Below are 27,358 nucleotides of genomic sequence, written 5' to 3' on the forward strand. Positions count from 1 at the left end.
CCTGAATTTGAAATTCACCCTCATAGTCATTTTCTATTTCAATAGAAGGCGTAACAGTAAAAATATTAGTAGACATTTCTTTTAAATTTCAGTTTTTCAACATGTAGGGAGTTGGTTTAGCACAGATTTCATAAATCCTTGACTATTTATAGAATACCCTGGTTCCAGCATGTGTATGCACCTACTGAACATGAAGCTAAAATGCCAGGGGATAGTGTTGTTTCATTAAACCCAGAGCAGCTGTGCCTGCAATTTGGAGAGCTTTGTGTGATGCTGATTTGTCATCTTGAGGGTTTTTTTCTTTTTTAATAAGTTCTGCTCAGTAAATTAACTAAATTAATTAACACACAAACCATGACATTTCCCTCCTTGCAGCACTTAGCAAAGAGTTGGTAAGTAGCTAGAATTTTCATGTTTTCCTCTCACATTTAAGATTGCACGTTTTTAACCTTATGATGTTGTTGTTTAGTCGTGTCCGCCTCTTCGTGACCCCCTGGACCAGAGCACGCCAGGCACTCCTGTCTTCCACTGCCTCCCGCAGTTTGGTCAAACTCATGCTGGTAGCTTCAAGAACACTGTCCCACCATCTCGTCCTCTGTCGTCCCCTTTTCCTTATGCCAGGGGTCTGCAACCCGCGGCTCCGGAGCCGCATGTGGCTCTTTTACACCTTTGCCACGGCTCCGGGGCGGATACTAGCGAGGGGAGGAGGCGCATTGTGTGCCCCGACACTCCCCACTGTGGCAGGCGCTGTACTGGCTGTGACATCGCATGGGGGCGGTGCATGCATTAGTCACACACCGTCCCGACGTCACCTTCCCGGTTTTGCGGCTCCCAGTTGTTTTTTTCCTTCAGAAACGGGTCCAAGTGGCTCTTTTTGTCTTAAAGGTTGCAGACCCCTGCCTTATGCCCTCCATCTTTCCCAACATCAGGGTCTTTTCCAGGGAGTCTTCTCTTCTCATGAGGTGGCCAAAGTCTTGGAGCCTCAGCTTCACGATCTGACCTTCCAGTGAGCACTCAGGGCTGATTTCCTTCAGAATGGAGAGGTTTGATCTTCTTGCAGTCCATGGGACTCTCAAGAGTCTCCTCCAGCACCATAATTCAAAGGCATCAATTCTTCAGTGATCAGCCTTCTTTATGGTCCAGCTCTCACTTCCCATACATCACTGCTGGGAAAACCATGGCTTTTACTATACGGACCTTTGTTGGCAAGGTGATGTCTCTGCTTTTTAAGATGCTGTCTAGGTTTGTCACTGCTTTGAAGAAGAATACGGTACAGTGGTACCTCGGGTTAAGTACTTAATTCGTTCCGGAGGTCCGTACTTAACCTGAAACTGTTCTTAACCTGAAGCACCACTTTAGCTAATGGGGCCTCCCGCACGATTTCTGTTCTTATCCTGAAGCAAAGTTCTTAACCTGAAGCACTATTTCTGGCTTAGTGGAGTGTGTAACCTGAAGCGTATGTAACCTGAAGCGTATGTAACCCGAGGTACCACTGTACACATATTCTGGGGAGGCCTTATTATTGGGGAGGTCTTATTTTCGGCGGATGCCTTTATATTACAGCGAGAGGCAAAACTGGGTCTTATTTTCGGGGGATGTCTTTGTCGTAAATAAAATATATGCCCTTTTCCCTTATGGGGTATCCAAGAGCCCATATAGAGTCCTTACATAGGTTCCCTATTGGTAGGAGAAAATAACAGAGGCCAACCAGAGAATATTGAGAAGCAAAGCAGCTAGTAAGCTTGATCTTTATTGATCTGTTGCAACAGGGTACTCCCTCACACGCAGGAGAGGAGGATGACCCAGAATCAAGGTGTGCAAGACCTTATAAAGACTTTTGAAATTCCCATTCTCTAGATCAAGACCACCCCCAGAAACATTATGCATACATCACAGAAGGGGTGTAACCTAAGACCACCCCTCAGATACATCCCACCTACATCACAGAAATTTAAATGTTGTTTTTCTCTTGTCCTTGTTTATCTCCTGTCTGGCAGGTTACTTGATTGGATTTGCCTGGGGAGCCTGGCCATTCTTTTGTAGTGGTAAAATACTTATTTCCTGGGCCAGGTCACAGGCTCACACCTTATTCAAGTTTAACTTTGCAGAGAAAGGATATGGTCAGTTTAGGAATCAAAATGGTTCCAGGTTGGTCTTCCTGTGTTGATCTATGTATGTGCAGTTATGAACATTACCATATATCTAAGACCATAAAATTCCTATCACAGTCTTACTTTTGGGAAAACAGGGTTATCTAAGACCTCAGAATTCCTCTCACCCCGGCGGCGGGTGTTTAGGCCGGACAGGAGGCCGCCGCCCCGCCGCCCAGGGGCGGGCAGAAGAGCCGAGCGCGGGGCCGAGGGGACCCGCCGGCGCCTCGGGCCTCCTCTCAGGGAAGAGCCCGGCGGGGCGGCCATGGCTTTCGCGAGGCGGCCCCTGATGGCGGCGGCCCTGTTCTTGCTGGCGCTCTTCGCCTCAGCGCGGGCCGAGAGAGGCGTCGTCGTCGGCTGCGCCTCCTCAGGGCTGTGGGAGTCCGAGGCGCCTGAGGCCTGCCCGGCGGAGCTCTCCCCTCCCGAAGCGGCCTCCTTCCTCCCTCAGCCGGCGGGCTTGGTGGTGGCGTCTGTGGCGGCGTCGCCGTCCTTCCGCGGCCCGGGCAACTCGGACCCGCGTCCCAACCGGGAGCTGCCCATCCTGCTGTGGTGGAGCGGCGGCCTCTTCCCGCACTTCCCGGGCTCGACGGCGCGGCTGGAGTGCGGCGGCGGCTCCTCATGCCTGGCCACCACGGAGCGTCGGGCTCGGCTCCGGCGCCGGACGCGGGCGCTGCTCTTCTACGGGACGGACTTCCGCGCCTACGAGGCGCCGCTGCCTCGCCCGCCGCACCAGGCCTGGGCGCTGCTCCACGAGGAGTCGCCCATGAACAACTACCTGCTCTCGCACGCCGCCGGCGCCAGGCTCTTCAACTACACCGCCACCTTCCGCCGGGAGTCCGGCTACCCGCTCAGCCTCCAGTGGCTGCCCGGCCTCGACTACCTGCGCCGCCCGCCCGCCCTCGGCCTGGCCGAAAAAGAGAGCGCCCGGCGGCGGGAAGGCCTGGCCGCCGTCCTCTACATCCAGTCCCACTGCGACGTCCCCTCCGACCGGGACAGGTACGTCCGGGAGCTGGCCAAGCACCTCCAGGTATTTATCCTCGCCCGCCTCGCCGCAGGAGGAGCTCCGGGCGGGTCTCTGGTTTTGGAATGTATTTCAATTAATTGTGATTTTAGGTCAACTGTGTCAATTTTACTCTTGTTAGACGCCCGGCTTCGGCTGGGGAGGGCGGGATAGCAATAAAAAATATATATTATTTTATTATTCTCCTCAAGGAAATCCTCACGACGACCCTGTGAGGTGGGCCAGGTAGAAAAGGGATCGCCCAGGAAGATCCGCGGGGGCTGAGCGGGGAATTGTGTGTGTGTGTGTGTATATATAGGTCTCACTCGTCATCTTCAGGCTGGTGTTTTCGGCTTCTTGTTACTGGAACAGAGCAGGATATATATATATATATATACACACACACACACACACACACACACACACGCGCAGTGGTACCTCAGGTTACATACGCTTCAGGTTACAGACTCCGCTAACCCAGAAATATTACCTCGGGTTAAGAACTTTGCTTCAGGATGAGAACAGAAATCGCGTGGCGGCAGCAGCTGGAGGCCCCATTAGCTAAAGTGGTGCTTCAGGTTAAGAACAGTTTCAGGTTAAGAAAGGACCTCCGGAATGAATTAAGTACTTAACCCGAGGTACCACTGTATATGTATATGCGTGTGTGTGTGTGTGTGTGTGTGTACAGTCATACCTCAGGTTACAGACGCTTCGGGTTGTGTGATTTTGGGTTGCGCACCGTGCCGAACCCGGAAGCACCAGAACTGGTTACTTCCGGGTTTCGGTGCTTGCACATGCACAGAAGCACTAAATTGCGCTTTGCGCACGCGCAGAAGCGCCGAATCACAACGTTCGCATGCGCACACACGGTGTTGCGGGTTGCGAACGCTTCAGGTTGCGAATGTGCTTCCTGCATGGATCACATTCGCAACCCGAGCGTCCACTGTATATGTATATTGTATATATTACACACACATCATTGTTATTTACATTATCTCTTTTGCTCATTAGAGCCTATTGCAGGAGTCAGCAAACTTATTCAGCAGGGGGCCAGTCCACTGTCCCTCAGACCTTGTGGGGGGCCAGACTATATTTTGAAAAGGGAAAAAAATGAATGAATTCTTGTGCCCCACAAATAACCCAGAGATGCGTTTTAAATAAAAGCATACATTCTACTCATGTAAAAACACGCTGATTCCTGGACCGTCCGCCGGCCGGATTGAGAAGGCGATTGGGCCAGATCTGGCCCCCGGGCCTTAGGTTGCCTACCCCATGCCTATTGACTTCCATCCCTCCCATCTCCTGGCTTTCAAAATTAACCTTTATATCATTGCATTTTGTACATTTTCCAGTTAATTCATTACAAAGGACATTAGAATCAATATTATCATCAAAAGGGAGAAAGTTACCCATTACAAGTCTTCAGTCAACCCTGCTAGTGATGTGAATTGCTTACAGCGATCTTTCAAATATCGTATAAGATTGCTCCAGCCCTTTTGGAATACTTGATTATGCTGGTTTCGGATTTTTCCTGTCGACTTTGCCAGTTCTGCAAAGTCCATCGTTTTTATCTGCCTCTTTTCTTCCGTTGGTACTTCTTGTTGTTTCCATTTTTGGTCTAAAAGAGTTCTTGCTGCTGTTGCATACATAAACAGTTTTCTATCTTCCCTTGGTATCTCTTCTCCCACTATACCCAATAAAAAGGCTTCTGGTTTTTTAACAAAAGTATTTTTAAACATTTTCTTTAATTCATTATATATCATTTCCCAGAAAGCCTTTACCTCTTTACATGTCCACCACATATGGTAAAAGATACCCTCCTTTTCTTTACATTTCCAATGCTCATTGATTTTTGTCCTATACATTTTAGCCTGGCTGAGGGGGATTTGAACCCGGGACACAGGGCTGGGTGGGCTCCTCTTCTTGGAATCCGAGAACAGTAGGTTTGGAAGGGGTCCCCGAGGGCCATCTATTCCAGGGTGCCAACTTCAATAAAATATTGGGCGCGCATCATAATAACCCACCCTCTTTTGCACACCTTCCAGAAACCTTGAGCTGCTTGAAGGAAAAGGTGGGTATGAACGTAATAAACAAATTGTACAATAATCATCGTCCAGCATCCTCTTCTCACAGTGGCCTAATGCTCCTAAGAACCTAGGAATCTAGGTAGACTGCCTCTGGGCCAGGAGGTTCCACAAGAACCCAGGTAGAGCCGGGCCACTGGCCTCCCTTACAACACAATACTGGGAGGAATGGGGCTCTTCCAAATCCACTTTGTGGTCCGAGGCTGAGGAAGTAATTCCAGATCGTGGCTTAAGGTACGAAGAGGCCTGCTGGATCAGGCCAGTGGCCCACTCAGTCCGGCATCCTGTTCTCAGAGTGGACAAGCACATTGTCCCCATGAGAAAGCCGCAAGCAGGAACTGAGGACCAGAGTCTTCCTGAGGTTTCCAGCAACTGGGATTCAGAGAATTTGTCCAGTCTTCTTTTAAAGCCATAATAATAATAATAATAATAATAATAATAATAATAATAATTAGTAGTAGTAGTATTATTATTATTATTTATACCCTGCCCATCTGGCTGGGTTTCCCCAGCCACTCTGGGCGGCTTCCAACAGAACACTAAAATACAATAACCTATTAACATTAAAAGCTTCCCTAAACAGGGCTGCCTTCAGATGTCTTCTAAAAATCTGGTAGTTGTTTTTCTCCTTGACATCTAGTTCTCTATCCTTTCTCACCCTTTCGATCCCTACCCATCCTGCTTTTACGCTCAGAGATCCATGTCTGTTTGTGACATCACAGAAACTTTGACTTCACCGTAGCCATTACACTTTGACATCATCGTAGCCATTGGCAACTACAGAAACAGCTGCACAACCCCCCATGGGAGAGGGCAAGAAAGAACACTAAACATGTATGCATTTAGAAACTTAGCATTGCATTTGTTTTATATGAAACCAGTCAGACACAATTTTGCTTTTTTTAAAAAGACATTTATTTAGGAAAATAAACGGCCTTGCTTCAGTCCTGCTGCTCTCTTCATTACTTTCACGATCGGTCTCGGGGAAAACCTCACCGGCTTCCTGAAAGGCAAACAACACGTTGAGTGGGATGGCCTCCGTCCAGCAGCCTCAGCCAGACCCTCCCCTAGCTGCTGCCTGGTAACTTCAGCCCGGACGTCCTGGTCAACTTCCACTGGTTTCTGTCCATGAATATCCACTGGTTCCACTCACCCTGCACCCAGAGGATGGCATCTGCCACCCCCTGAGCACGTATTTCCCAGCCACAAGCACTACTTACCTGGACCACGTCCAAATGCTCCCATTCACACACGCAGACACACACCATTCGAAACCTCCCATTTGCACTCGCAGACACACGCCATCTGCCATCCTGTGAAGAATGTCTGTGGGTGCATTCACTCACCAGCCTCTCTGCATTCACACACACACACACACACACACAGCTTCAAGTCATGAATATCCACACAGCTTCTGCCAACTGACTTCCAAAGGTGACCTTCAACCAGCTGACACCTGCAGCACCTTACGGCACCCGCTGGCTTCTGACTGCAAACTCCACCAGCCACCAACACCTGCCGGCTTCTGCCAGGTGTGTTACCAGACACCAGCCAGCTTCTGACTGTGGAAATTAGCTGCCTTCAAGCTGCAATCCCACCCAGCAAGCGAACTTGCCTTCTGCCTGTTCCTCAGCATCCCATTGCGTGATGAGTGCCTCCTTCCTCCTGCCATTTTGCATCCATGAGGAAGGAGACCCCCCAGAGCTGAGTGCCACAGCTGCTGCCCTCTGAGGTCTGTGCTGGGAAGGGGGAGAGGGCCACCTTTATAGCCAGGCAACTGACAGGTACTTTTGTGACATCATAGACAGTGACATCATAGACAGCCCCCAGCCAATGGGAGCAGCTGTGGACGTGTCACCATAACCTGTTTGAGCATCACAACTGTGGCTGCACCTCAGCACCAATGGACCATTTGTTCACTTACTAATAAAAAGTCATATAGCCCACTTCTTATCCATACCAGGGAAGGGCACACCTTAAAACTGAGGGGGGCGGGAAACATTTTTCATCCTAAGGATCATATCCCCTTACAGTCAGGCAGTGCAGGCCAGAGGTGGGTGGAGCTGGAAGCCAAAATGAGCAGAGCTCTGAATGCAGCTCTCGTCTTTGTACAGGAGGCTCCATTCCAGAACATAAGAAGAGTGCGTTGGATCAGGCCAGTGGTCCAGCATCCTGATCTCACAGTGGCCAACCGGATGCTTGAGGGTCCCTCTCCCCTCTGGTGGTTACCAGCAACTGGTATTCAGAAGCATTTCCTCCTCCAACTGGAGGCAGAACACAGCCATCAAGGCTAGTTGCCCTCTCCTCCATAAATTTGTTTGGTCCTCTTAAAACCACCGTCTCCTGTGGGAGTGAGTTCCACAGGTTAACTGCCTGAAGTCTATCTGTCCTGAATCATCCCAACACTCAGCTTTGTTGGGTGTACCCAAGTTCTAGTGTTATGAGAGTGGGACAAAAAACACTTTTTCTATGCCATGCATAATTTTGCAAACTTACATTATGTCACCTCTTGCACATCTTTCTTTGAAAGTAATGTTGGCTGACCCTAACTCATCCTGGCTGCAGCCCTGCAGAATTGAAAAAAAAAAAAAAGGTTTGGTGTGTTCATTGTCTTCTAGAGCAATCTGACTCATAAAAATAAAAATAATAATAAGTTTTATTTATACCCTGCCCTCCCCAGCCAAGGCCGGTTTCAGGGCGGCTAACAAGCAATAATAAAAACAAGTTGAAATGAAAACAACTTAACAACGAGATTAAAATACATTAAAATATTGAAACATTAAAATAATAAAATACAGCCTCATCACAGGAGGAGAAAGAAAAAAGAAATGGGCCTCAAGTGACTTGCTCAGTAAAGTCTTAAGTGAAAGTGTAGATTTTGTGTGCATTATTTTCTTGTAGTCTTTATTCATTAAAAAACTAAACTGTTGGGCTTCAACTGTAGGCTAAATATCTGGGTCAGAGGGTGGTAGTCAGCCCTGTGCCAATGTGCCATTCCTCTGGTTTAGCAGCAGCACAAAACATTTTGCCCTTCCCCACAGTCTGTGCCGGGGGGTCCCCTAACCCCCCAGAGATGATTTTGAGGGTGCAAGTGAGGAGGGGTTGAAGCCAAGGGGAAAGTTCTCTTGGGCAAGCACAGCAAGTCTTGGATACTGCCCAGAATACATGCCTCCTGAGGATTCGTATGATTCTGAGCCAGGTGGGTGGAGTATAGATAATGGTGTTGTTCATCTAACTGGCATGTAGCAGACCAAATAGGAGGAAATCAGTTTGAGGAGAGAGAGAAATGGAAATAGAATGGAGAGACCTGTTTACTACAGCAAAGTGTCAGGGCAGGAACCCCCTTCTGTGTACACAGCCTATATTTAAAACACGTGGCTTCCCCACATAAATCCTGGGTGCTGTATAGTGGACGCTCGGGTTGCGAACCTGATCCGTGTAGGATGCACGTTCGCAACCCGCGTCTGCACACGTGCAGGTTGCAATTCGGCGCTTATGCGCAAAGCGCGGTTTAGCACTTATGCGTATGTGCTACTGCCAAAACCCAGAAGTAACCCGTTCCGGTACTTTTGGGTTTCGGTGGTCCGCAACCCAAAAAGACGCAACCTGAAGCGGCTGTAACCCGAGGTATGACTGTAGTTTGTCCCTCAGACTCTCCTTCCATGGAGGCTGTTAAGCAGAGGCTGGACAGCCGTCCGTCAGGGATTCCTTAGTTGTGATTCTTTCTTCGCCAGGGCTTGGGCTAGATGGATCCCTTTCAGCTCTGATCTACAATTCTTGGAACCCTTAACAAACTACAGTGCCCAGGTTCTCTCTCTCTCTCTTTTGGCGATGGGTGTGTGTGCATTTTTTAGCGCTTGGAAACACATTTGGATTGGAGTGAGGAGGTGGGGCCACAACCCAGCCGTTTCTTTTTCAGGATGATTTATTTCTGTTGTAGGTGGACTCTTACGGGGCATGCCTGAACAACCGAGAGCTTCCCAGCGCGAGGCTGAAGGACACTTCTACAGCCACCACAGAGGACTCCGAGTTCATGGCTCTTATATCCAAGTACAAGTTCCACCTGGCGATGGAGAATGCCATCTGCCGCGACTACATGACGGAGAAGCTTTGGCGGCCGATGCACGTCGGAGCCGTTCCTATATATCGAGGTTCCCCATCGGTGCGTGACTGGATGCCGGACAATCATTCCATCATCCTCATTGATGACTTTGAGAGCCCCAAAGAGCTAGCAGAATACATTAATTTTCTGGACAGGAATCCGGAGAAATATTTGGAATACCTGAAGTACAAGAGTCCCGGCGGCATTACGAACCGGTTCTTGGTGGAGAGCATGGAGAAGCGGGAATGGGGAGTGAATGACATGACCCTGCCTAATTATTTGAACGGGTTCGAGTGCTATGTCTGTGACAAGGTAAATGCCAGAATGAAGGCGGAGGAGGAGCACAGGAAGTCTCGTGGGAAAGTGCCACCCCCTGAGCCTGAAATCGCCCAGTTCTCACACATGGGGTGCCCGCCACCAGCACCCGGGTATGGGAATATCGAAGACATTCCTGATGGAGACAGGTACTAGCTGTTGTCGTGGAATATGCAGCTGTCCTTAAGAAAGCTGAGGGTTGTGCGGTGCTAAGTTGAAGTTGCTTGCTCTGCTAGTGTTTTGGATTGATTTGGATTGATTACCTTTCTGCACTGTGCGTTTCATTCAAATAAACTCTAAAGTGACTTACAAACAATAAATAATAAGAACAGGGGTCACCTGGGCTGGTTCACTTCAGTGGAGATCGCTCTGTGGGCTGGATCGTGTGTGCGCATGAGCAGCGCGCCCGCAATTTCCTTCATCTGCTGTGCAGACGCGATTTCCGGCGCCGCAGGAGCAAGTCCCCATGTTGCGCTGTGCCGGTTTAGCGCAGCGTGTGGCGACTTGCCGAGCGGGCGGCTCAGTTTGGGGGCACCTCGAGGGCTGGTTAAATACCCCCCCGGGGCCGCTTGTGGCCCATGGGTTGCCGACCCCTGAATAAGAACATGATAGCGCATAAAAGAACATCACAAATACAGCATAAACAGTACAGAATAATTAATAAATCATCAGTGAAACAACTGCAACCTATCAGACACAAGGAACAAAGCGACAGCTAAAAAATAAGCTAAACATCACAATTAAAGCAAAAGTCATAACCTATAAAGCATTTATAACCTATAAAGCAAAACAAACCACCATAAAACAGCAGCCAAAAAATGAACTAAGCACACTCACATTCTCCACGCCCGCATGACTCATAATCTTCCACTCTGTTCAGCTCATTAAAATATACATCCACATAATGCAGCAACTCCCTTCTGAAGGTTCCTCAGGCTGGCGGTGGGGCAGTACAGGTGAAACCCACCACCCCCTGATGGCAGACAAACTTTTTCTCCCCTCACAATTCTCCCTCTGAAACAGCTCCCTTATTAAGGGAGGGTGGGGCAAGGCAGGTGGGAAAAGCCATTACCTGCTGGCCAACACAGAAAGTTGTGCAAGAGAATATGTTAGAACCCAGAAGTGACTCGGAAACGTCCTAAAGATGTCACTAAAACGTCACTTAAGGGGCAGGCTTGGCAGGCTTTTCTAGTGGGTTTCTCCACACTCATTTTCTTTATTTGCTTTTTAGCTGGAAGGAGATGTGGCTGCAGGATTACTGGCAGAGCCTTGATCAGGCTGAAGCCCTCACAGCCATGATTCACCACAACGAGTCACATCAGGGGAGATTCTGGGACTACATGCACCAAGTCTTCATGAAGAGAACCCAGCAAAACTAACCAGACTTGTTATTCAAGCTTCTTCAGTGTTATGAGAGGCAAGCAGGGCATCCACAGATTTACCAGCACCGAAATTGTGGTTCCAGGACAACTTGGAATTCATCTTTTATATATGGTATTCTCGCTTTGGAGATTACTTTTTTAAAAAAATTCTTGCTTCCAAGAAAAGGCCAATTCCGAACCAGCTTTTGGTATTGGTTCATTTGCCACTGCTCCAAGACGAGGAAGCCTCCCTGATCTGTGGGGCAAAGAAAAGTATTCTGCATTTCTGCTGCTTCAGCGTCTCTCAGAAAGTACTTTTTGGTGTGTATGTGCCAAATTCCTTAACACGGACTGTTTGGCTTACTGTAAAAGTCCTGAATGGTTGCACTTCAGGGATTACCTCCATTCATAAGTATTCTTCAACATACATTGGTTTCTTTATTATTTTTGATATATTTCATTTAATATGAAAGAGAGCAGAACAAGAGTTTACATGAGCTCAGCTATGCAGTATTCAAATAACCACTTCTCTATGGGCTGAAATATGTTATGAACTATGCACCTTATTGTAGTGCATTTCCTCAATTTGTAGAGACTACACAGTTGCTCACTGTTCCCCCGGTGATGTGACGGGTGCAAGCCAGCAGTAAATCACACTGAGCAAGTAGGAGTTAACTCTTTATTAGCAAAAGCAGGATCTGGGAGTGTCAGGCCTAGTGAGCAAAGCAACCTATCTTCGGTAGATCTCGCCCCATGAATCAGTTGCTGAAACTGAAAGTCCCCGCGTTCTCACAGCTGCCTCAGTGTTAGAAACAGAGATATGAAAGCTGGGAGCTAAATGACACCCTAAACCTAGGTTATGGGTGCCACAACGGGAATGCTATTTTTATAACAAGACTACAAAGCTGTAAATGAATGAATTGCAGCTAAAATCTTACGTTCGTTTTTCACATGGCCTAGTCCTCATCTGAAGATGGCAAAAAACAAAGCCATGCTTCTCCCGCCCTCTCCCTTCATAGTCGTATGAGGGTCCCTCAAAACGCTGCCTTTCTGTAAGGCCAGCGGAGACGCAGAACCTATCAGCTTGCCTGATACTGCAATCATTTCTTGGAAGTCAAGCGGGCAGGAATTTCTTCTCCCATGCCCTCAGCGCCAGCAGTGGCGGGTTTAATCCGAAATCTTGGGTGCAGCACTGCGCCCAGAGCTCAGAAATTGCTTGCACTAATGACATTCCCAGTTGCAAAATGTGCCTAGAACAATGGGAGTTTTGAACGCTGAGCTGCCCAAGTTCCCCTCCTTTTCAGTGTTTTCCCCAAGCAATTGGACTGTGCCTGCGTGAAGCCAATTTCTTTCTCCTTTTCATGCCTCCTGGTTCTGGGAGACCAGCAGGAAAGGACCTTGTTGCAGCAGGAGGGGGGGACACCTGTGCCTCTTCCCCGGCCAGACTCCTCTCTCCTTCTTGGCCTCTGTCCTCTTCTGCCTCTGATGCGGGACTCCTCTCTGCCACAGACTCTTCCTGCTCACCAAACCCTGTCACCTCTTCAGTTTCTGTTAGTATCTAAGCTCACAGGCAGCGGTACCTGGCCTCCCCCGAGGCAATTGAGCGAGATACTGTGTTTACCATCTGTCTGCGACTGCCGGCAGGCTAGGTAAACAAACCCGGCGATTCTTCTCATTAGTCGTGAGAAAAACACACCCTCTGCTTTCCTTTTCTTCTCTCCCCCCCTGCATTCTCCCAGGGAGAGGAAATGAGACAGACAGGAGTCCTTTTACATGTCTTTTTATTCCTGTCTCCAGCAGTACATAGAAATGTGACTGCACCCTTCAGTCTCCATTAGGAGAGTCACAACCCTCCGCCCCTGTACTTCCAGTACAGGTCAGATGACACTCTGAGCTAACATCCGGTGCTCAGTACAGAGAAAAGACTCCACCTTTTCTCCAAGAGTACATCTGCAAACCACAACATCCTGTTTTGCATTCCAGCCATCTGGAGCTGGCTTTTGCCTTGGTGCTTTTTCCTGACATCCTCTCCCAAAAGCATCAATAGGCAAAACATGATCCAGAGAAGAAAACAAACAGTTGTTATACATATAACAGTCCCCTGTTGTTTCAGTTCCACCCTTGGAACTCCCCACCACTGGTTTCACCAGTGTACCTCTCTGGTTGTCTGGCTTCCAAGGAATGAGTGCTTCTGCATTACCTTGGCTTGCTACTCTCTGTTGTGTCTTTGTCTCTGACTTAGACACTGTTTTAACCTGCTTTGAGTTGTTAACAATAGCAACACATGCAACAGCTACGTTAGCAAACTCTTTTGAGTACCTCTTTGGTGGTACACCTTTTGTAACTCTCTCAGACCTGCGTATGAGGTGCTGATCCTCTGTGCTCACTGGTTCAACCTCTGGACTTTGTTGAGAACCAGTAGCATTGGCTAACAGTGGATCTTCCTTCACCTGTGAAGGTCTAGCCATTGTGTGAGATTTCCTCTCAATGACTGTTACAACTGAACTCTCTGAGCTATCACTGTCATCATCAGTACCACTGTAATGTGTGACATCAGAAAAATCATCATCATCTGAATGGCTCTCTGTGGGAAATGTTTGTTCTACAACCCGCTCTTTTTCTGGAGCATTCTCTAGAAACTTTGTGAGAATCACCTGACCAGATTCAGACAAAATTACTCTATAGAAACCCTTTTCATATCCCACCAAAATGCCTCTCGCATTCTTTACTCCACCTGGAGCTTCTGTTCTCACATGAGACCCGAAAACCTTAAAATAGGCAACAGAAGGTTTTCTTTTGAACAGCTTCTCAAAAGGAGAACATCCCAACTCTGTTGAGACTTTTCTCAACCACACGTGAAGATAGGATGCTAGCGACTCGGCCCAATATTCATGTGGCAAATGTGAACTCAGCAATTGCGCATGCATCCCCTCTTGCAATTCTTTGTTCACTTTCACACAGACCCCTCTGTTCCACGCTTCTGGCGAAACAGAAACTTTGTGGTCTATCCCTTTTCCATCCAGGAACTTCTGAAACTTCTGTAACAGAAAAACTTGCTTGTCATCTGTGAAAAGACAATCAATGTTAGCATCATGCATATTTTTAACCTTGTCACAAAACTCCTGAAACTTTTCTAAAGTTTCTTGCGGTTTCTCCATCAAATAAACCCAAGAATAATTAGTGAAACAATCCACACACAAAAGATAATATTTTGCACTGCCCCTAGATGGTTCTAGAGGACCAATCACATCAGCATACACCCGCTGAAATGCTCTGTCGACCTTGTTAGTCACCTTCTTGGTGCTCTTGTTGGTCACACCTGCAAGAGAAATTGCGTTAGAATCAGAAGAATTACATTTCATGTAATCACTTTGATCAAAAGTCAACAAATACAGTCCATCTTTCTCTCTGGCAGTAAGAAACAGTTCTCCATCTTTGTAGATCTTGCATCTTTTAGCATCATAGGACAGTTTCAGTCCTTTCTTCGCAATCTGCGACACACTCAGCAGATTAAATCTCAATTCTGGAACCAGGTAAACATCGCTTATAGTCAAGTTCAGACTCTCAAGATACACAGTCCCAATCCCGGTCGCTTCCAGCTCTTGACCGTTGGCTTGTTTCACTGTGAAGCTTTGCTTCTTAAACGTCGAAAACAGTTCTCGGTGCGGGCACAAATGTTTCGTGGCGCCAGTGTCAATTATGAAGGCGTTCCCAACATCTGGCGTGGTTCCTTTCGCCATCATAGCCTTTGCAGGTTTCACCTGGCACTTGTTACGGCTTTTGCCTGATGCCTCAGGCTTCGTTGAGCTGTTCTTGGCTCCTCTTGACTGTCGTGGCTTTCTACAGTTCCGCTGTAGATGCCCAGTCTGTCCACAATTGTAGCATCGGACAGCACTCAATGCTACAGCATGCTCTCCAGTAGATTCAGCAGTGGGGGAATTAGAACTCTGTTCTTCCCTCCCCCTGTCCTTCACTTCCAGGGCAGCAAGTCTGTCGTGTTCATTCAAGACCACAGCACACACACTCTCCGCGGTTAGCTGCGCGGCCGGTAGGGAACCAAGCTGACTGGCAACAACCTTGTAAGTCCTATTCAGGCTGTTTATCATCATGAAGCAAAATACTTCCTCCTGAAGACGGAAATTGCGTTCCACCATCTGTTGACGCAGAAACTTCATTTCTGTCAGGTGCGCTTGAACATCTCCATCAGGCGCAAGTCTCAGATTGGTTAACTTCTCAAAATACAGCAACGCTGAAGAACCAGCATCTCTCTGATGCGTTGTACGCAGCGTATCCCAAACCTCTTTCGCATTTTCTAAATGCTGAATATGCACCAACTGCTCATCTGAGACACACAGAATTATAGCAGTCCTGGCCCTCACATTCTGTGACTCCCAACCTCTGGTTGGAGCTGCAGGGATGGGGTTTTCAATTACATCAAAAAGCCTCTGATTCTGCAGCAGGGCCTTCATCTTTACTGACCAAGATGAATAATTGTCATTATCTAAGGGAGGTGGGTAAGGCAGAGCTCCCTTCTTGGCATCCATCTTGAAGCCAAAGCCTCCAGCTCACACTCTCAAACAAACTGTAAAATCCAACAGTTGTTTTTTTCTTTCTCAGGCAGGCAAACTGCAAGTTGTTTACGCTCTTTGGCACCTGGCAGCTAAACTCTGGCTGCTTTGGAAAGTCCCTCCAAGAGCATGTAAACTTGTAGCCAAAACATTCTCTGGTTTTGTTTCACTTTCCCAGGCTCACACTCACAGTCCAGCCCCTTTGCCAGTAACTTTCCAACTTTCCGTTACTTAGCAACAGTGCTTACAGGACTTCTTATCTTAACCACAGGAATGTGTGGAATGCAGGCTTGAGCTTCCAAGCTGCAGGCCTCTTCTCCCGGAGCTTTTGTTTTTCAAACGCAGAGCTCCCGTGAACCAGTGATTTAATCAAACTGCGTTCACAATTTTAGCCCGAAATGTAGCATACCTTGAACTATGTTGCTTGGAAAACACCTCGTCTTTCCACCAGCCGTCTATTGAGCCTCTGGGTTCTCTCAGACGCTTTTCTTCCTTGGAGCAGAGGAGGACACTTCACCAGCCTCTCTTGCAGATGTTCGATGAATCGTAACCACCGAATGCTGCCACATGTCATTATCTAAGCTCACAGGCAGAGGTACCTGGCCTCCCCCGAGGCAATTGAGCGAGATACTGTGTTTACCATCCGTCTGCGACTGCCGGCAGGCTAGGTAAACAAACTCGGCGATTCTTCTCATTAGTCGTGAGAAAAACACACCCTCTGCTTTCCTCTTCTTCTCTCCCCCCTTGCATTCTCCCAGGGAGAGGAAATGAGACAGACAGGAGTCCTTTTACATGTCTTTTTATTCCTGTCTCCAGCAGTACATAGAAATGTGACTGCACCCTTCAGACTCCATTAGGAGAGTCACAACCCTCCGCCCCTGTACTTCCAGTACAGGTCAGATGACACTCTGAGCTAACATCCGGTGCTCAGTACAGAGAAAAGACTCCACCTTTTCTCCAAGAGTACATCTGCAAACCACAACATCCTGTTTTGCATTCCAGCCATCTGGAGCTGGCTTTTGCCTTGGTGCTTTTTCCTGACAACCTCCACCTCCCATTCCTTTCCCTCCCCTCCCTCTGACCACTCACTGTCACCCCACCACCAATCGCTGGGCTCTGAGCCTTCTTTCCTTGGGGTTCCCCAGCCAGTTCCATCATTCCTCTGTGTCCATGACATGGTGGTTTTATTAGGCTGGTAATGACAGGTAGCTTGATGCGGGAAAGGAATTGGGAGTTAGGAACAATGGACAATTTGTGCTGATTTCCGTTAGTTTTATTTTGTTTGTTTTTTAAAATACAGTGGTACCTCGGGTTACAGACACTTCAGGTTACAGCCGCTTCAGGTTACAGACTCCGCTAACCCAGAAATAATACCTTGAGTTAAGAACTTTGCTTCAGGATGAGAACAGAAATAGCGCGGTGGCAGTGGGAGGCCCCATTAGCTAAAGTGGTGCTTCAGGTTAAGAACAGACCTCCAGAACGAATTAAGTTCTTAACCCGAGGTACCACTGTAATAATTAAGTTTATTGACAAATGCATACAGAATATAATAGAAATGATTAATATGGCTAATAGCAAGAAATGTGAAACGATAAAAATAAAACACAGGTGCAGAGGAGGTGTAAAAAACCAAGAAACTACTGAGAATACAGTGCCACATTCAATTGTTGCATATGAGAAGAAAAAATTGGGTCAGTGTACTTGTCTGTAGAGCAGGGAGGTTAGTGGGCTGTTCAGTTGAGTTCGCATAGGAGAGAAACTTCAACCATATTGAGTGAAAAAGACCCATCTCGATGAACCATTAGTGACTCTCTGTTATTATGCCCTGTGGAACTCCCTCCCACCAGATGTCAAAGAGAACAACAACTACCAAACTTTTAGAAGACATCTGAAGGCAGCCCTGTTTAGGGAAGCTTTTAATGTTTGATGCATTACTGAATTTTAATATTTGGTTGGAAGCCGCCCAGAGTGGCTGGGGAAGCCCAGCCAGATGGGCGGGGTATAAAGAATAAATTATTATTATTACAATGTCCCATACTTTCACTAACTACACCTCCTAGGAAGGAGGTGGTGTCAACTTCCAATGGGCAGCCCCTGTCAATCTGGCTGCAGCAAGAATGCTTCGTCCTTCAGATTAATAAAAGTATTGCCCCCCAAAAACATTTTTCTGTTCACAGAGGTACATTGGATTGTTGGAAGTAAATTCAAGTCCAGTTTTTGTACTTGTATGGGTCAAGATGTGTTGCAAACACTAGTTTTAACCTTCTTCCTTTACCCTTAAAACTCACGCTGTGTGCAAACGTAGCTCTTCAATAAGAGGCATACAAACGTGATAGTTATTCTTTATCCAGATACTTGGGATCAAGCACAATTTTCTGTCTCCAGGTAGTAGAGAACAGATGCTGCGTGTCGTAGGTATGACTAGTCACCTGCTGGACAGAAGTCATGGGGTGCATGTGGCACAAGAGCCCCTGGCCTTCAGCGAACATTCCCTGGAGACCAAGGTGGCTGGCTGACCTGTCCTGTGGAATGCCATCCCATCAGACGTCAAAGAGATGAGTAACTACATAACCTTTAGAGGTCATCTGAAGGCAGCCCTGAATTGGGAATCTTTTTAATGTGTAATTTTTAATGATGTTTTTATATATGTTGGAAGCCACCCAGAGTGGCCACGGCAACCAGTCTGATGGGGTGTGTGTGTGTGTGTTACAAATAATAAATTGTTATTGTTCTGAAAGGATACCCTGAATAATCCAAAGGGAAATGATGGTGATTGTTCAGTACCATAGGGTGGGTTTCCACTGCCCCCCCCCCACAAAGGAATAAACAAAAGCATTTCTTTTTCTGAACATAAAACCATGCCCGGTGCACATTTTTGTTATCACAGTCTAATTCAAATCGGGGCTGCAAAAATGAAAGATGAGTAACTGCGGTACTTGCCATGCTTATGGTCCATAGCCTTGCATGTTGATGGTCTGAAGACCCACCTCTCTTCTCCAAATTGAGGTATCCTCACCTTAGTTCCAGGGACGCAGGTGGCGCTGTGGGTTAAAGCCTCAGCACCTAGGACTTGCCGATCGAAAGGTCGGCGGTTCGAATCCCTGCGGCGGGGTGTGCTCCTGTCGTTCGGTCCCAGCGCCTGCCAACCTAGCAGTTCGAAAGCACCTTCGGGTGCAAGTAGATAAATAGGGACTGCTTACTAGCGGGAAGGTAAACGGTGTTCCGTGTGCTGCGCTGGCTCGCCAGATGCAGCTTGTCACGCTGGCCACGTGACCCGGAAGTGTCTGCGGACAGCACTGGCTCCCGGCCTATAGAGTGAGATGAGCGCACAACCCTAGAGTCTGTCAAGACTGGCCCGTACGGGCAGGGGTACCTTTACCTTTACCTTTACACCTTAGTTAGGCCACCCATTTGGGTTTAACCCTGGAATCGCCCCCTCCCAAAAAATGCTGTGTAGCAGGTCTCTGCTGTTTCCTAACCGAGAATTGTGCACCACAACATTCCTGTACTCCATGTGTTTTAGCACTCGAGAGTAAGCAACAGTGCCCATGTGCAGCCAGTGCCACGCGCTCTCAAGTTTCCTTTTTGGAATCGCTGCACCACAGCTGCTCCTGGCGAGACCCAGTACATCCTAGCATTTCCAGGATGAAGCACTGGGTGAAGTAGGATTGCTAACTGGCTGCATGGCCTTTTTTCACATTGCTAAGATTAAGATGGGAGGCAGGTGGCGCTGTGGGTTAAACCACAGAGCCTAGGACTTGCCGATCAGAAGGTCAGCGGTTCGAATCCCTGCGACGGGGTGAGCTCCCATTGCTCGGTCCCTGCTCCTGCCAACCTAGCAGTTCGAAAGCACCTCAAAGTGCAAGTAGATAAATAGGTACCACTCCGGCGGGAAGGTAAACGGCGTTTCCGTGCGCTGCTCTGGTTCGCCAGAAGCGGCTTAGTCATGCTGGCCACATGACCTGGAAGCTGTACGCCGGCTCCCTCGGCCAATAAAGCGAGATGAGTGCCGCAACCCCAGAGTCGGCCACGACTGGACCTAATGGTTAGGGGTCCCTTTACCTTTAAGATGCCTGGGAAGGTGGAGGTGACAAAAGAACTGGAAGATAAATAATCCCAAAGGGCAAGTAGGAAGTGGGAGGTAGGCAGTGGGATGCTCCTCCGGGTGTTGACATCACCCTTTGAGGAACCACATCCCTGCCAGAAGGGTGGAAGTTTCCTAAGGCAGTCTGAATGTACACACCAGGGCTGAAGCACAAGTTGAATTTGGCTCAAGTTCTCAATGTTCAGGGAAGTTTTTAATGTGTGATATTTTAGTGTTTTTTGGTTTCTATGGAAGCCGCCCAGAGTGGCTGGGGAAACCTAGCCAGATGGGCGGGGTACAAATAAATTATTATTATTATTATTATTATTATTCAGATCAAAGCTGGTTTTGGCACAAGCGTGAACACCATTGGTAGTGTTTCTTGGGAGAACTGGAATTCCTTATTGATTTTATTTTTATATATATATTTTTATATATATAGTGCATGGAATAAACAGCCTTCCGAGGCCCCACACTAGTGACTCTTCAGGGAAAAGGAGGATCTACCTAGGTGGAAGTTGTACTAATTTAAGAAAAACAGATAATCTAGATGGAGAATGTAAAATGCAAGAGTCTTAATATCCCTTTGTTTTAGAAGTTGCAAGGATATGTTATCTACCCTAGTTGACGTTGTTTAACTTCTAACACCAGGTGGCACAAGCGAGTTATTTTTGCACTCTCTTCCAATGAGAAATTATAGAGCCAGAGATTTGTTGCACAGATCAAGACTCCCAATCAGCCAATAAAAAGTAATTGCAAGAGGAAGGAATAAGGAAACCACACCTGGTTTTGAGACTTTGTGACGAGTCTCAAGGCCATACAGGGATCTGAACCCAGGTCTCCATCTGGCACTCTAACCACATTGCACCATTAAAACCCAATTTCAAGGTCTAAGAAAGAGTGAATCTTGGAATTTCTTGGGTTGTAGTCGGCTAACTTTTTCTCAGAGCAGACCCACTGAACCTAAATTAGTCATGGCCATTAATTTTAATGCATTTACTCTGAGTAAAAGGTAGTTTTATATAACCTTAACTTGTCCCATCGTTCAACATATATGTAAAAAAATAATAATCAGTTCAACTCACCCCCAACTCTGGCTCATGAGGACAGAGGAGCCGCACATTTCAGTGTAAGGAAAAGCAGCTTTGGACAAGGCTTGGCCCCCTCTCCTTATCAGTGCAAAAAAGCACCAGTACATGTGTTCAGCTGCTAAAGATGCTCAGTTTGAGTCTCTTCCCATAAATGAAAAGCAGGTGTGCAGAGCTGTTCTGAGGCGCTCAGGAGTCATTGCCTGAGAAATGGACAGGGTTAAGCAGATTGCCACCACGCAGATTAATACCTTCATCGATCTGAGCACAGCATGTTAGAAAAAGTGGCAGGTGGAACTTAACAGGGTTTTGATGGTGTAAATGATGTTTTTCAGCATTCCTGCCTAGGGAGAGGACTTTGCCTTATGTAGCAGAGCCCACCTCCTCTCCCAGAACAGGAGGGAGAATCTGGTTACCTGCAGAAGTGTGATCTGCAGAACTGGTGCACATGCACTATTATTGGCATTTATTAACTTGCTATACTACCCTTCATCTGATCACAGGGCAGTAGCCAAGTGTCCCTTTCCCCTGCAAAGTCCTGGGACTTGACCTCTACAGTTGTGCACAGATTCTGGTGTTGTTGGTTGCTCTCGCAGATAAACCAAAGTAGCACATAAAAGTAAAGGGACCCCTGACCATTAGGTCCAGTTGTGACCGACTCTGGGGTTGCGGCGCTCATCTCGCTCTACTGGCCGAGGGAGCCGGCATACAGCTTCCAGGTCATGTGGCCAGCAGGACTAAGCCGCTTCTGGCAAACCAGAGCAGCGCACGGAAACGCTGTTTACCTTCCCACCAGAGTGGTACCTATTTATCTACTTGCACTCTGACGTGCTTTTGAACTGCTAGGTTGATAGGAGCAGGGACCGAGCAACAGGAGCTCACCCTGTCGCGGGGATTCGAACCACCGACCTTCTGATCGGCAAGCCCTAGGCTCAGTGGTTTAACCCACAGCGCCACCCGTGTCCCAAGTAGCAGATAGAAATGGTTTCAAAGATGAACCCCCCCCCCCAGTGAATAAGTATTTCCCCAGTCTAGGAAGGGCACTGGTCCACTGTGGCCACGATGCAAGGTAATCAGGAGGTGCTTTGGAAATGAAGGGCTGGGAATTCAAAAGTGGCTGGAGAGCCACGCCATCATGTTCTGCAATTCTTAGAATCATAGAGTTGGAAGAGACCACAAGGGCCATCGAGTCCAACCCCCTGCCAAGCAGGAAACACCATCAGAGAACTCCTGACATATGGTTGTCAAGCCTCTGCTTAAAGACCTCCAAAGAAGGAGACTCCACCACACTCCTTGGCAGCAAATTCCACTGTCGAACAGCTCTTACTGTCAGGAAGTTCTTCCTAATGTTGAGGTGGAATCTTCTTTCTTGTAGTTTGGATCCATTGCTCCGTGTCCGCTTCTCTGGAGCAGCAGAAAACAACCTTTCTCCCTCCTCTATGTGACATCCTTTTATATATTTGAACATGGCTATCATATCACCCCTTAACCTCCTCTTCTCCAGGCTAAACATGCCCAGCTCCCTTAGCCGTTCCTCATAAGGCATCGTTTCCAGGCCTTTGACCATTTTGGTTGCCCTCCTCTGGAGGAGGAGTGTGCTACTGTGCTACTGGCACACTCTGCCTAAAAGCTGAAGAATAAAGGCTGAGCTTCCCCAAACTGAATGAACAGTGCTTCATGAATGTTCAGCAAAAACACCCAAGGATACAAGCTGCACGGTGTACTTTCAAAACACGTTCTTGTACAACATTCACATCATAAAAATAAAAACCTTTATTGATAGTATGAACGTTTAAGGTTTAATGCTGCCAGCTATAAAAATGGTAAAAAGACTTCGGCTTCAGACATTTTACAAATATACAGATGTTAATGACAATTAATACTAGATTATACAGTCTGAACTTCATTAAATTCCCATTAGCCAGTGACAAACCTCTCTAGCAACACACGATTCAGAGAAGATTAAACATTATATTCCCATACACACAAGTCTATAGAGAACTTAAAAGACTAACCCTAGAAGTCTCACTGGATTAGCTGGAACCATTTTAATAGTTGTGCTTTGTTTAATCTCAGAAGATAGGCTACTAGCAAAAATACATCTTTCCTCTTGCATTCTCCCTTCCTATAATCCATTGTTGAATACAGTACTCAGTGCATTTCCTAATAAAATTATAGTATATAAATCTCTATCATATCGTAAAGAAAGGATACAAGTTAGTGTAAACACAAGGAAATATTTAAAGGGCTGCTACAAAACCCTCCTGTTTTAAGATTGGAAGAGACACTGGAAAGAAACCATTCACCCCATTTTCAGCTGCACGGCCCACATCCAGACACCCGGAAAAGCACAAGCGAGCTGTTCTGTGTGCTTGTCAGAGTTGTTTCCTATCTGCCTGCAAGCAACCAGCAATTACAATTGGCCAGAAAAATGGGAACTGCGGCACACGGATCAAAATTTAAGAGGGATGGGATCATGTGGCAGGACCTCCTATGTCCTCATATGCCGGAGAGCCTGCCCTCAGAAATAACAGTCAGTTGGCCAAAATGATTCCAGCACAGCAATAGACCAACTTGCAAGACCAGAGAGTGGCATTTTGGAGCAGCACCAATATATATATATATATATTTTAAAAAACAAGTATTCAAGAGCTTTGGTCCAGTGAAGGAATAGGACAACCTTCTCCCCCCTGCCAAGGGCTGCATTCCCTCAAGAGGAAACTGACGGAGGGCCGAGGGGCTAGATGCAGGGTTGGACAGGGCCAGAACTGCAGGTCCTCAGCACACCCCATGCTGTTACTCTCGCCCCAAAGATTGGAGAGTGAACATTTATGCGTGAGATGGCTGTGAAACAAAACAGTAACCGTCTCTCCCCTCGGAACACACAGACATGCCCCTCTGGAAAGTGCTTTTCTCTTCCTGCCGACAGAAGGTACAAATGGGGCAGGAACTGCACCTGCAAAGCTCCCCCTGGTCAGGTGGGGAGCGTGTCCAAGGTGGAGGCTGTAAGGAGCAGAAAGAGGAGAGCCACACGCATCTCGCAATATGACACCTGCTGGTCCTCATGTAAAAACAGCAACGTTATATTACAATTTTAAAATGTTTATTTGTGCAGATTGATTCCGGGGGAAATGGCGAAATGTGTTAAGGTCAGTGTATTCGGAAGCTTGACCACACATTCCTGCAATATCTCAGGGCCAAGCAGCCTGGCACCATTTGAGACAGGAGCCAGGCACACGGCTTGCAAGGGTCAGAGGCGTAAGACATGTACAGCACAGGGAGCTTCTTCATTAGAACGAAGACTTCTTCAGTCCTGTATCTGCCCCATGTCACTAGCCATGTTTACTAGGGGAAAAGTTCTCAGACGTAGGGGATATAAAGCTTAAGAACAGCTTCCTCGTGGGTTGGATCCAACGGCGTGCCGCTGTTTAAGTGGGACACACTTCACTCTTCCCCCTACCCCACCCCACTGCCCTCCATGCACTCTCAAGTTTGCAGCCCTTCGGGAGAAATTCTGGGGATGGAGGGAAGAGAGAAAGGTCACATCCCAGTGTGCAAGCGGCGTTGGATTTCGCCCTGTAAGTGTAGTTCCTCGTTCTCTTTTTCTTTTTTGAGATATGAAGAATTTCAACGATATCATCAAGCCAAGATTAAATGAGATGTGTGCACAACCTGAAGATTCCCCCCTTTTCCCACATATATATGCATCTCTACGTGAAACATAATAATAATGATTTGGTTTCCACAGCGCTGCCAGGGAGGTTGGGCTGCCTTCTCTCAGCAAGCGCCCCTTGGGCAGCAAGACCGATGTCAGCTCGACATACAGGATTGCTGCGGCATGAGCACGTTTTAAGTTATTGCTTTGGATCGTCTAGTATGGATCCCTATCCTTCCAATGCAAAAACCTGTATAGAATTGACTAACCATTTCTCTTTTCAAGTAACGTTGAAGATCTTTATCAAATAACAAGATCCCGCTCTCAGAAGTTCTACACGCACACACATACAACAGTAGACTATGTGAAGAATATTAAAAGCTAGCTTTCAAGATTTGATCTCGCCTATTTTATCTCTCTGCGCAAGAGAAAAATGCAAGGAATGGATACTTGACTGGGAAAAAAGAAAACCCAAACAAACTGGCACCCTGATTGTTTAAAGCTCCCAAAGTGTTTTTAAAGAAAGGTTATGTCGTCAGAAAGGCCTGGGTTGCCTAAAGCTCAGCAACAGGGGCCAAAGTGCTCCTGACACAGCAGCTACATTGACTGACTTGGTTCATAGCAGGGAAACAACTGACCGACTCTAGCGGTCACCTTTGGAACATTCCCCTTCTGTAGTGTACTGCAAACTGGAAAGGATTAAGAACAGTGTTGATTTCAACATTCATGATTCAGAGAGGAAACTGCTTTCTGCAGTTGGACGATCCCTTCTGGGATTTGCAGAGAATCACATTCATATCTGCAGGCTTAAGCTCAGGCACTTCTTAGAAAATGTCTGTCTGGAATGGAAGTTTGCATGGAGTGTTGTGTTTTTTTCTGCATAATTTAAAAATGAGTGTTCCGTCGTCGTAGTCCGCTGGTCCGCTCCCAGCATCAGGAATTCACCGCATCTCTCCGTCTCTTTTTCTCTCTCTGTTTGATGTGCCTGCTGCTATGAGAGACCTTGAGGCTCTAGTGTTTAAGGAAGGTCTGTACACAAGTCGTGCTATTTTCTACACGCTATAAAATAAAAGGAAAAGGACACTAAGTGTGTTATACAAACAGATTTTTGTTACTACCCAAATAATAAATAACATGGAGTGGCTAAGACAGTGTTTCAGCTCTGGGAATTGCAAACGCTCGGATTGCAGCTCTTTCTGGAGACTAGCTGTTGGCTGGCAGTAAGATCTCAATTTCCTTCCCATTGGCCACCACGGCATTGATTGAGCAGCTGCTCGCCAAGTCTGCAGGGGAACCCAGAGAAGGTGCCTGAGAGGAGGTCTTCGTCGGTGGAGTGTGGCTGGCTGGAGAAGGAGCCAGCCCAGGTTTCTTTGGAGGAATCGGTGGAGGGTTCCCTCTTTCGGCTCTGGGTATGGTTGGCGATTTAATGCCAGGCGAGAGCGGGCTCAGCGGGCTGGAGACTTTGCCCGGGCTCGACTCGCTTTTGGGGCTCATGGCGCTGGCCAGGGTCCGGTAGTCTGTGCCAAAGGGGGAGCTGTTGGGCGAGACGGGCTTGATGGGACCCTGCTGGCTGGTGAACCTGGAGAGGACCTGAGTGACGGTGTTGCGGGCAAGCTGCTTGGCGGCCGAGTTGTCAACGAGGGTGGGCGACAGGTCCCTGGACGGAGGGCTTTGGAGACCGCTCGACGGGTGGTCCTGGTCAGCTTGGGATTGGAATTTGTGGCGAGCAGCGTGGAAGCGCTGGTTGATCCCCACCTGGTAGGAAGACTGGTAACTGGGGCTGCTGGCCGAGGCTCCAACCAAGCGCTTCGTCATCACTGGGGAGGAGCACGGGGAGGACGTCAGCGAGGAAGAGGCAGTGTTGCTCGGAGACAAGGAGATCCCACTGGAAGGCAGCGGCGGGATGGATGGGGAAAGAGACTCTGTCCTCACCGGGGAGCTGCTGTTTTCGGTGGGACCCTCAGGAGTGGACCCGGCAGGCTTGTTCTTCTCCAGATTCTCCATGCTGGGCTGGGCTGGCTCCACGCTCGCTTGTGCATCAACCTCACAGTGCCCATTTGCCTTGGCGTAAGAGTGGGGGGCCGTGGCAGTGACAGGTGATAGGGCACGTGCCAGTTTGATGGTGCTTCCCTGGCTCTCCTTCAAGGGGCTTTCTGTCTGGCAAGCGACGGACCGACATGGGTCTTCTGTGACGGTCGCAATGGACACCTTGGAGACACTGGGTGGAGGGTTCTCTGCTTTGCAGGAAGCCTCCAGCTCCTTGAGGGTCTGCTTCAGCTGCTCCACTTCTTCCTTCAGGGCCTTGGTGCGGTTCTCTTCCCGGTTCAGCTTGGCTCTCAGCTGCTCCCGTTCGATGTCGAACTCCGAGAGCTGCTTCTCGACCTGGGCCTCCATCTGCAAGCCCCTCTTCTTCTTGGCTGCCAGCTCCTCCTCCAGCTGGTTCACTTTGCTCCTCTCCTTCTCCAGCTTCCCGCTCAGCTCTCCCAGCTTCTGCCCTTCCTCCGCAGCCTTGGCGGCGGCTTTCTTGCACTCCAGCACCAGCATGGAGGAGAGCTGCTTGTGGTGGGCGTGCTCCTCCTCCAGCTGACTCGAGAGCTTCTTCTGCTCCCTTTCAAACTTCTTCACCTGGGACTTCTCAAATTCCAGCTGGAAGGGAAGAGAAAGAGGCTTAGGGGGAGGAGGGGACCATGTTGGGCTTCTCAAACACTCCCCACAAAGAGAAAGATAATAATAACAATTATTATTATTATTATTATTATTAAGACCCTCACAATGTCAATTGTGTCAGTTAACGAGGGGAGAACGAGTGCAAGAAAAACAAAGGTCTTTCTTGTGAAAATTCTGCCCTCCCAGGCTGACAGGTGTCTAAATCAACGGAAGATGATTTAGACACCTGTATAATAATAATAATAATAATTTATTTAATAATTTATTATTTAGACCCCGCCCCT

General features: G+C 47.8%; 2 protein-coding genes across 5 annotated transcripts in view; one reads left to right on the plus strand and one right to left on the minus strand.

Annotated features, from left to right (window-relative positions):
• The first annotated feature begins 1,823 nt into the window (after positions 1 to 1,823).
• On the plus strand, positions 1,824 to 18,436 carry POFUT4 (protein O-fucosyltransferase 4). Of its 2 annotated transcripts, none has more exons than XM_028736008.2 (3): positions 1,824 to 3,177; positions 9,175 to 9,648; positions 10,883 to 18,436. In XM_028736008.2, the coding sequence occupies exons 1-3, from the start codon at positions 2,416 to 2,418 to the stop codon at positions 10,922 to 10,924; spliced, it is 1,278 nt and encodes a 425-aa protein (XP_028591841.2). In that variant the 5' UTR covers positions 1,824 to 2,415; the 3' UTR covers positions 10,925 to 18,436. The 2 variants fall into 2 exon arrangements, with proteins under 2 accessions (XP_028591841.2, XP_028591840.2); XM_028736007.2 differs by having other exon boundaries at positions 1,829 to 3,177; positions 9,175 to 9,800.
• A 4,065-nt stretch (positions 18,437 to 22,501) lies between these two features.
• LOC114600177 (CTTNBP2 N-terminal-like protein) overlaps positions 22,502 to 27,358 on the minus strand; it is a 37,918-nt gene continuing 33,061 nt past the window's right edge. For all 3 annotated transcript variants that reach the window (XM_028736010.2, XM_077932678.1, XM_028736011.2), the window contains one exon: positions 22,502 to 27,053. In XM_028736010.2, coding sequence (XP_028591843.2) covers positions 25,611 to 27,053 — 1,443 coding nt within the window. In that variant the 3' untranslated portion in view covers positions 22,502 to 25,610. The remainder of the gene's footprint in view (positions 27,054 to 27,358) is intronic.

This window comes from Podarcis muralis, chromosome 8 (genome assembly GCF_964188315.1).
Source record: "Podarcis muralis chromosome 8, rPodMur119.hap1.1, whole genome shotgun sequence".
NCBI lineage: Eukaryota > Metazoa > Chordata > Lepidosauria > Squamata > Lacertidae > Podarcis > Podarcis muralis.

What these genes read in the sequence shown, in the direction of transcription:
- POFUT4 (XM_028736007.2), top strand. Translation starts at nt 2,416, where the DNA reads ATGGCTTTCGCGAGGCGGCCCCTGATGGCGGCGGCCCTGTTCTTGCTG. An exon ending in AGCTGGCCAAGCACCTCCAG is followed by an intron (nt 3,178 to 9,174) that starts GTATTTATCCTC and finishes TTTCTGTTGTAG; the next exon opens with GTGGACTCTTACGGGGCATG. An exon ending in GACATTCCTGATGGAGACAG is followed by an intron (nt 9,801 to 10,882) that starts GTACTAGCTGTT and finishes TTTGCTTTTTAG; the next exon opens with CTGGAAGGAGATGTGGCTGC.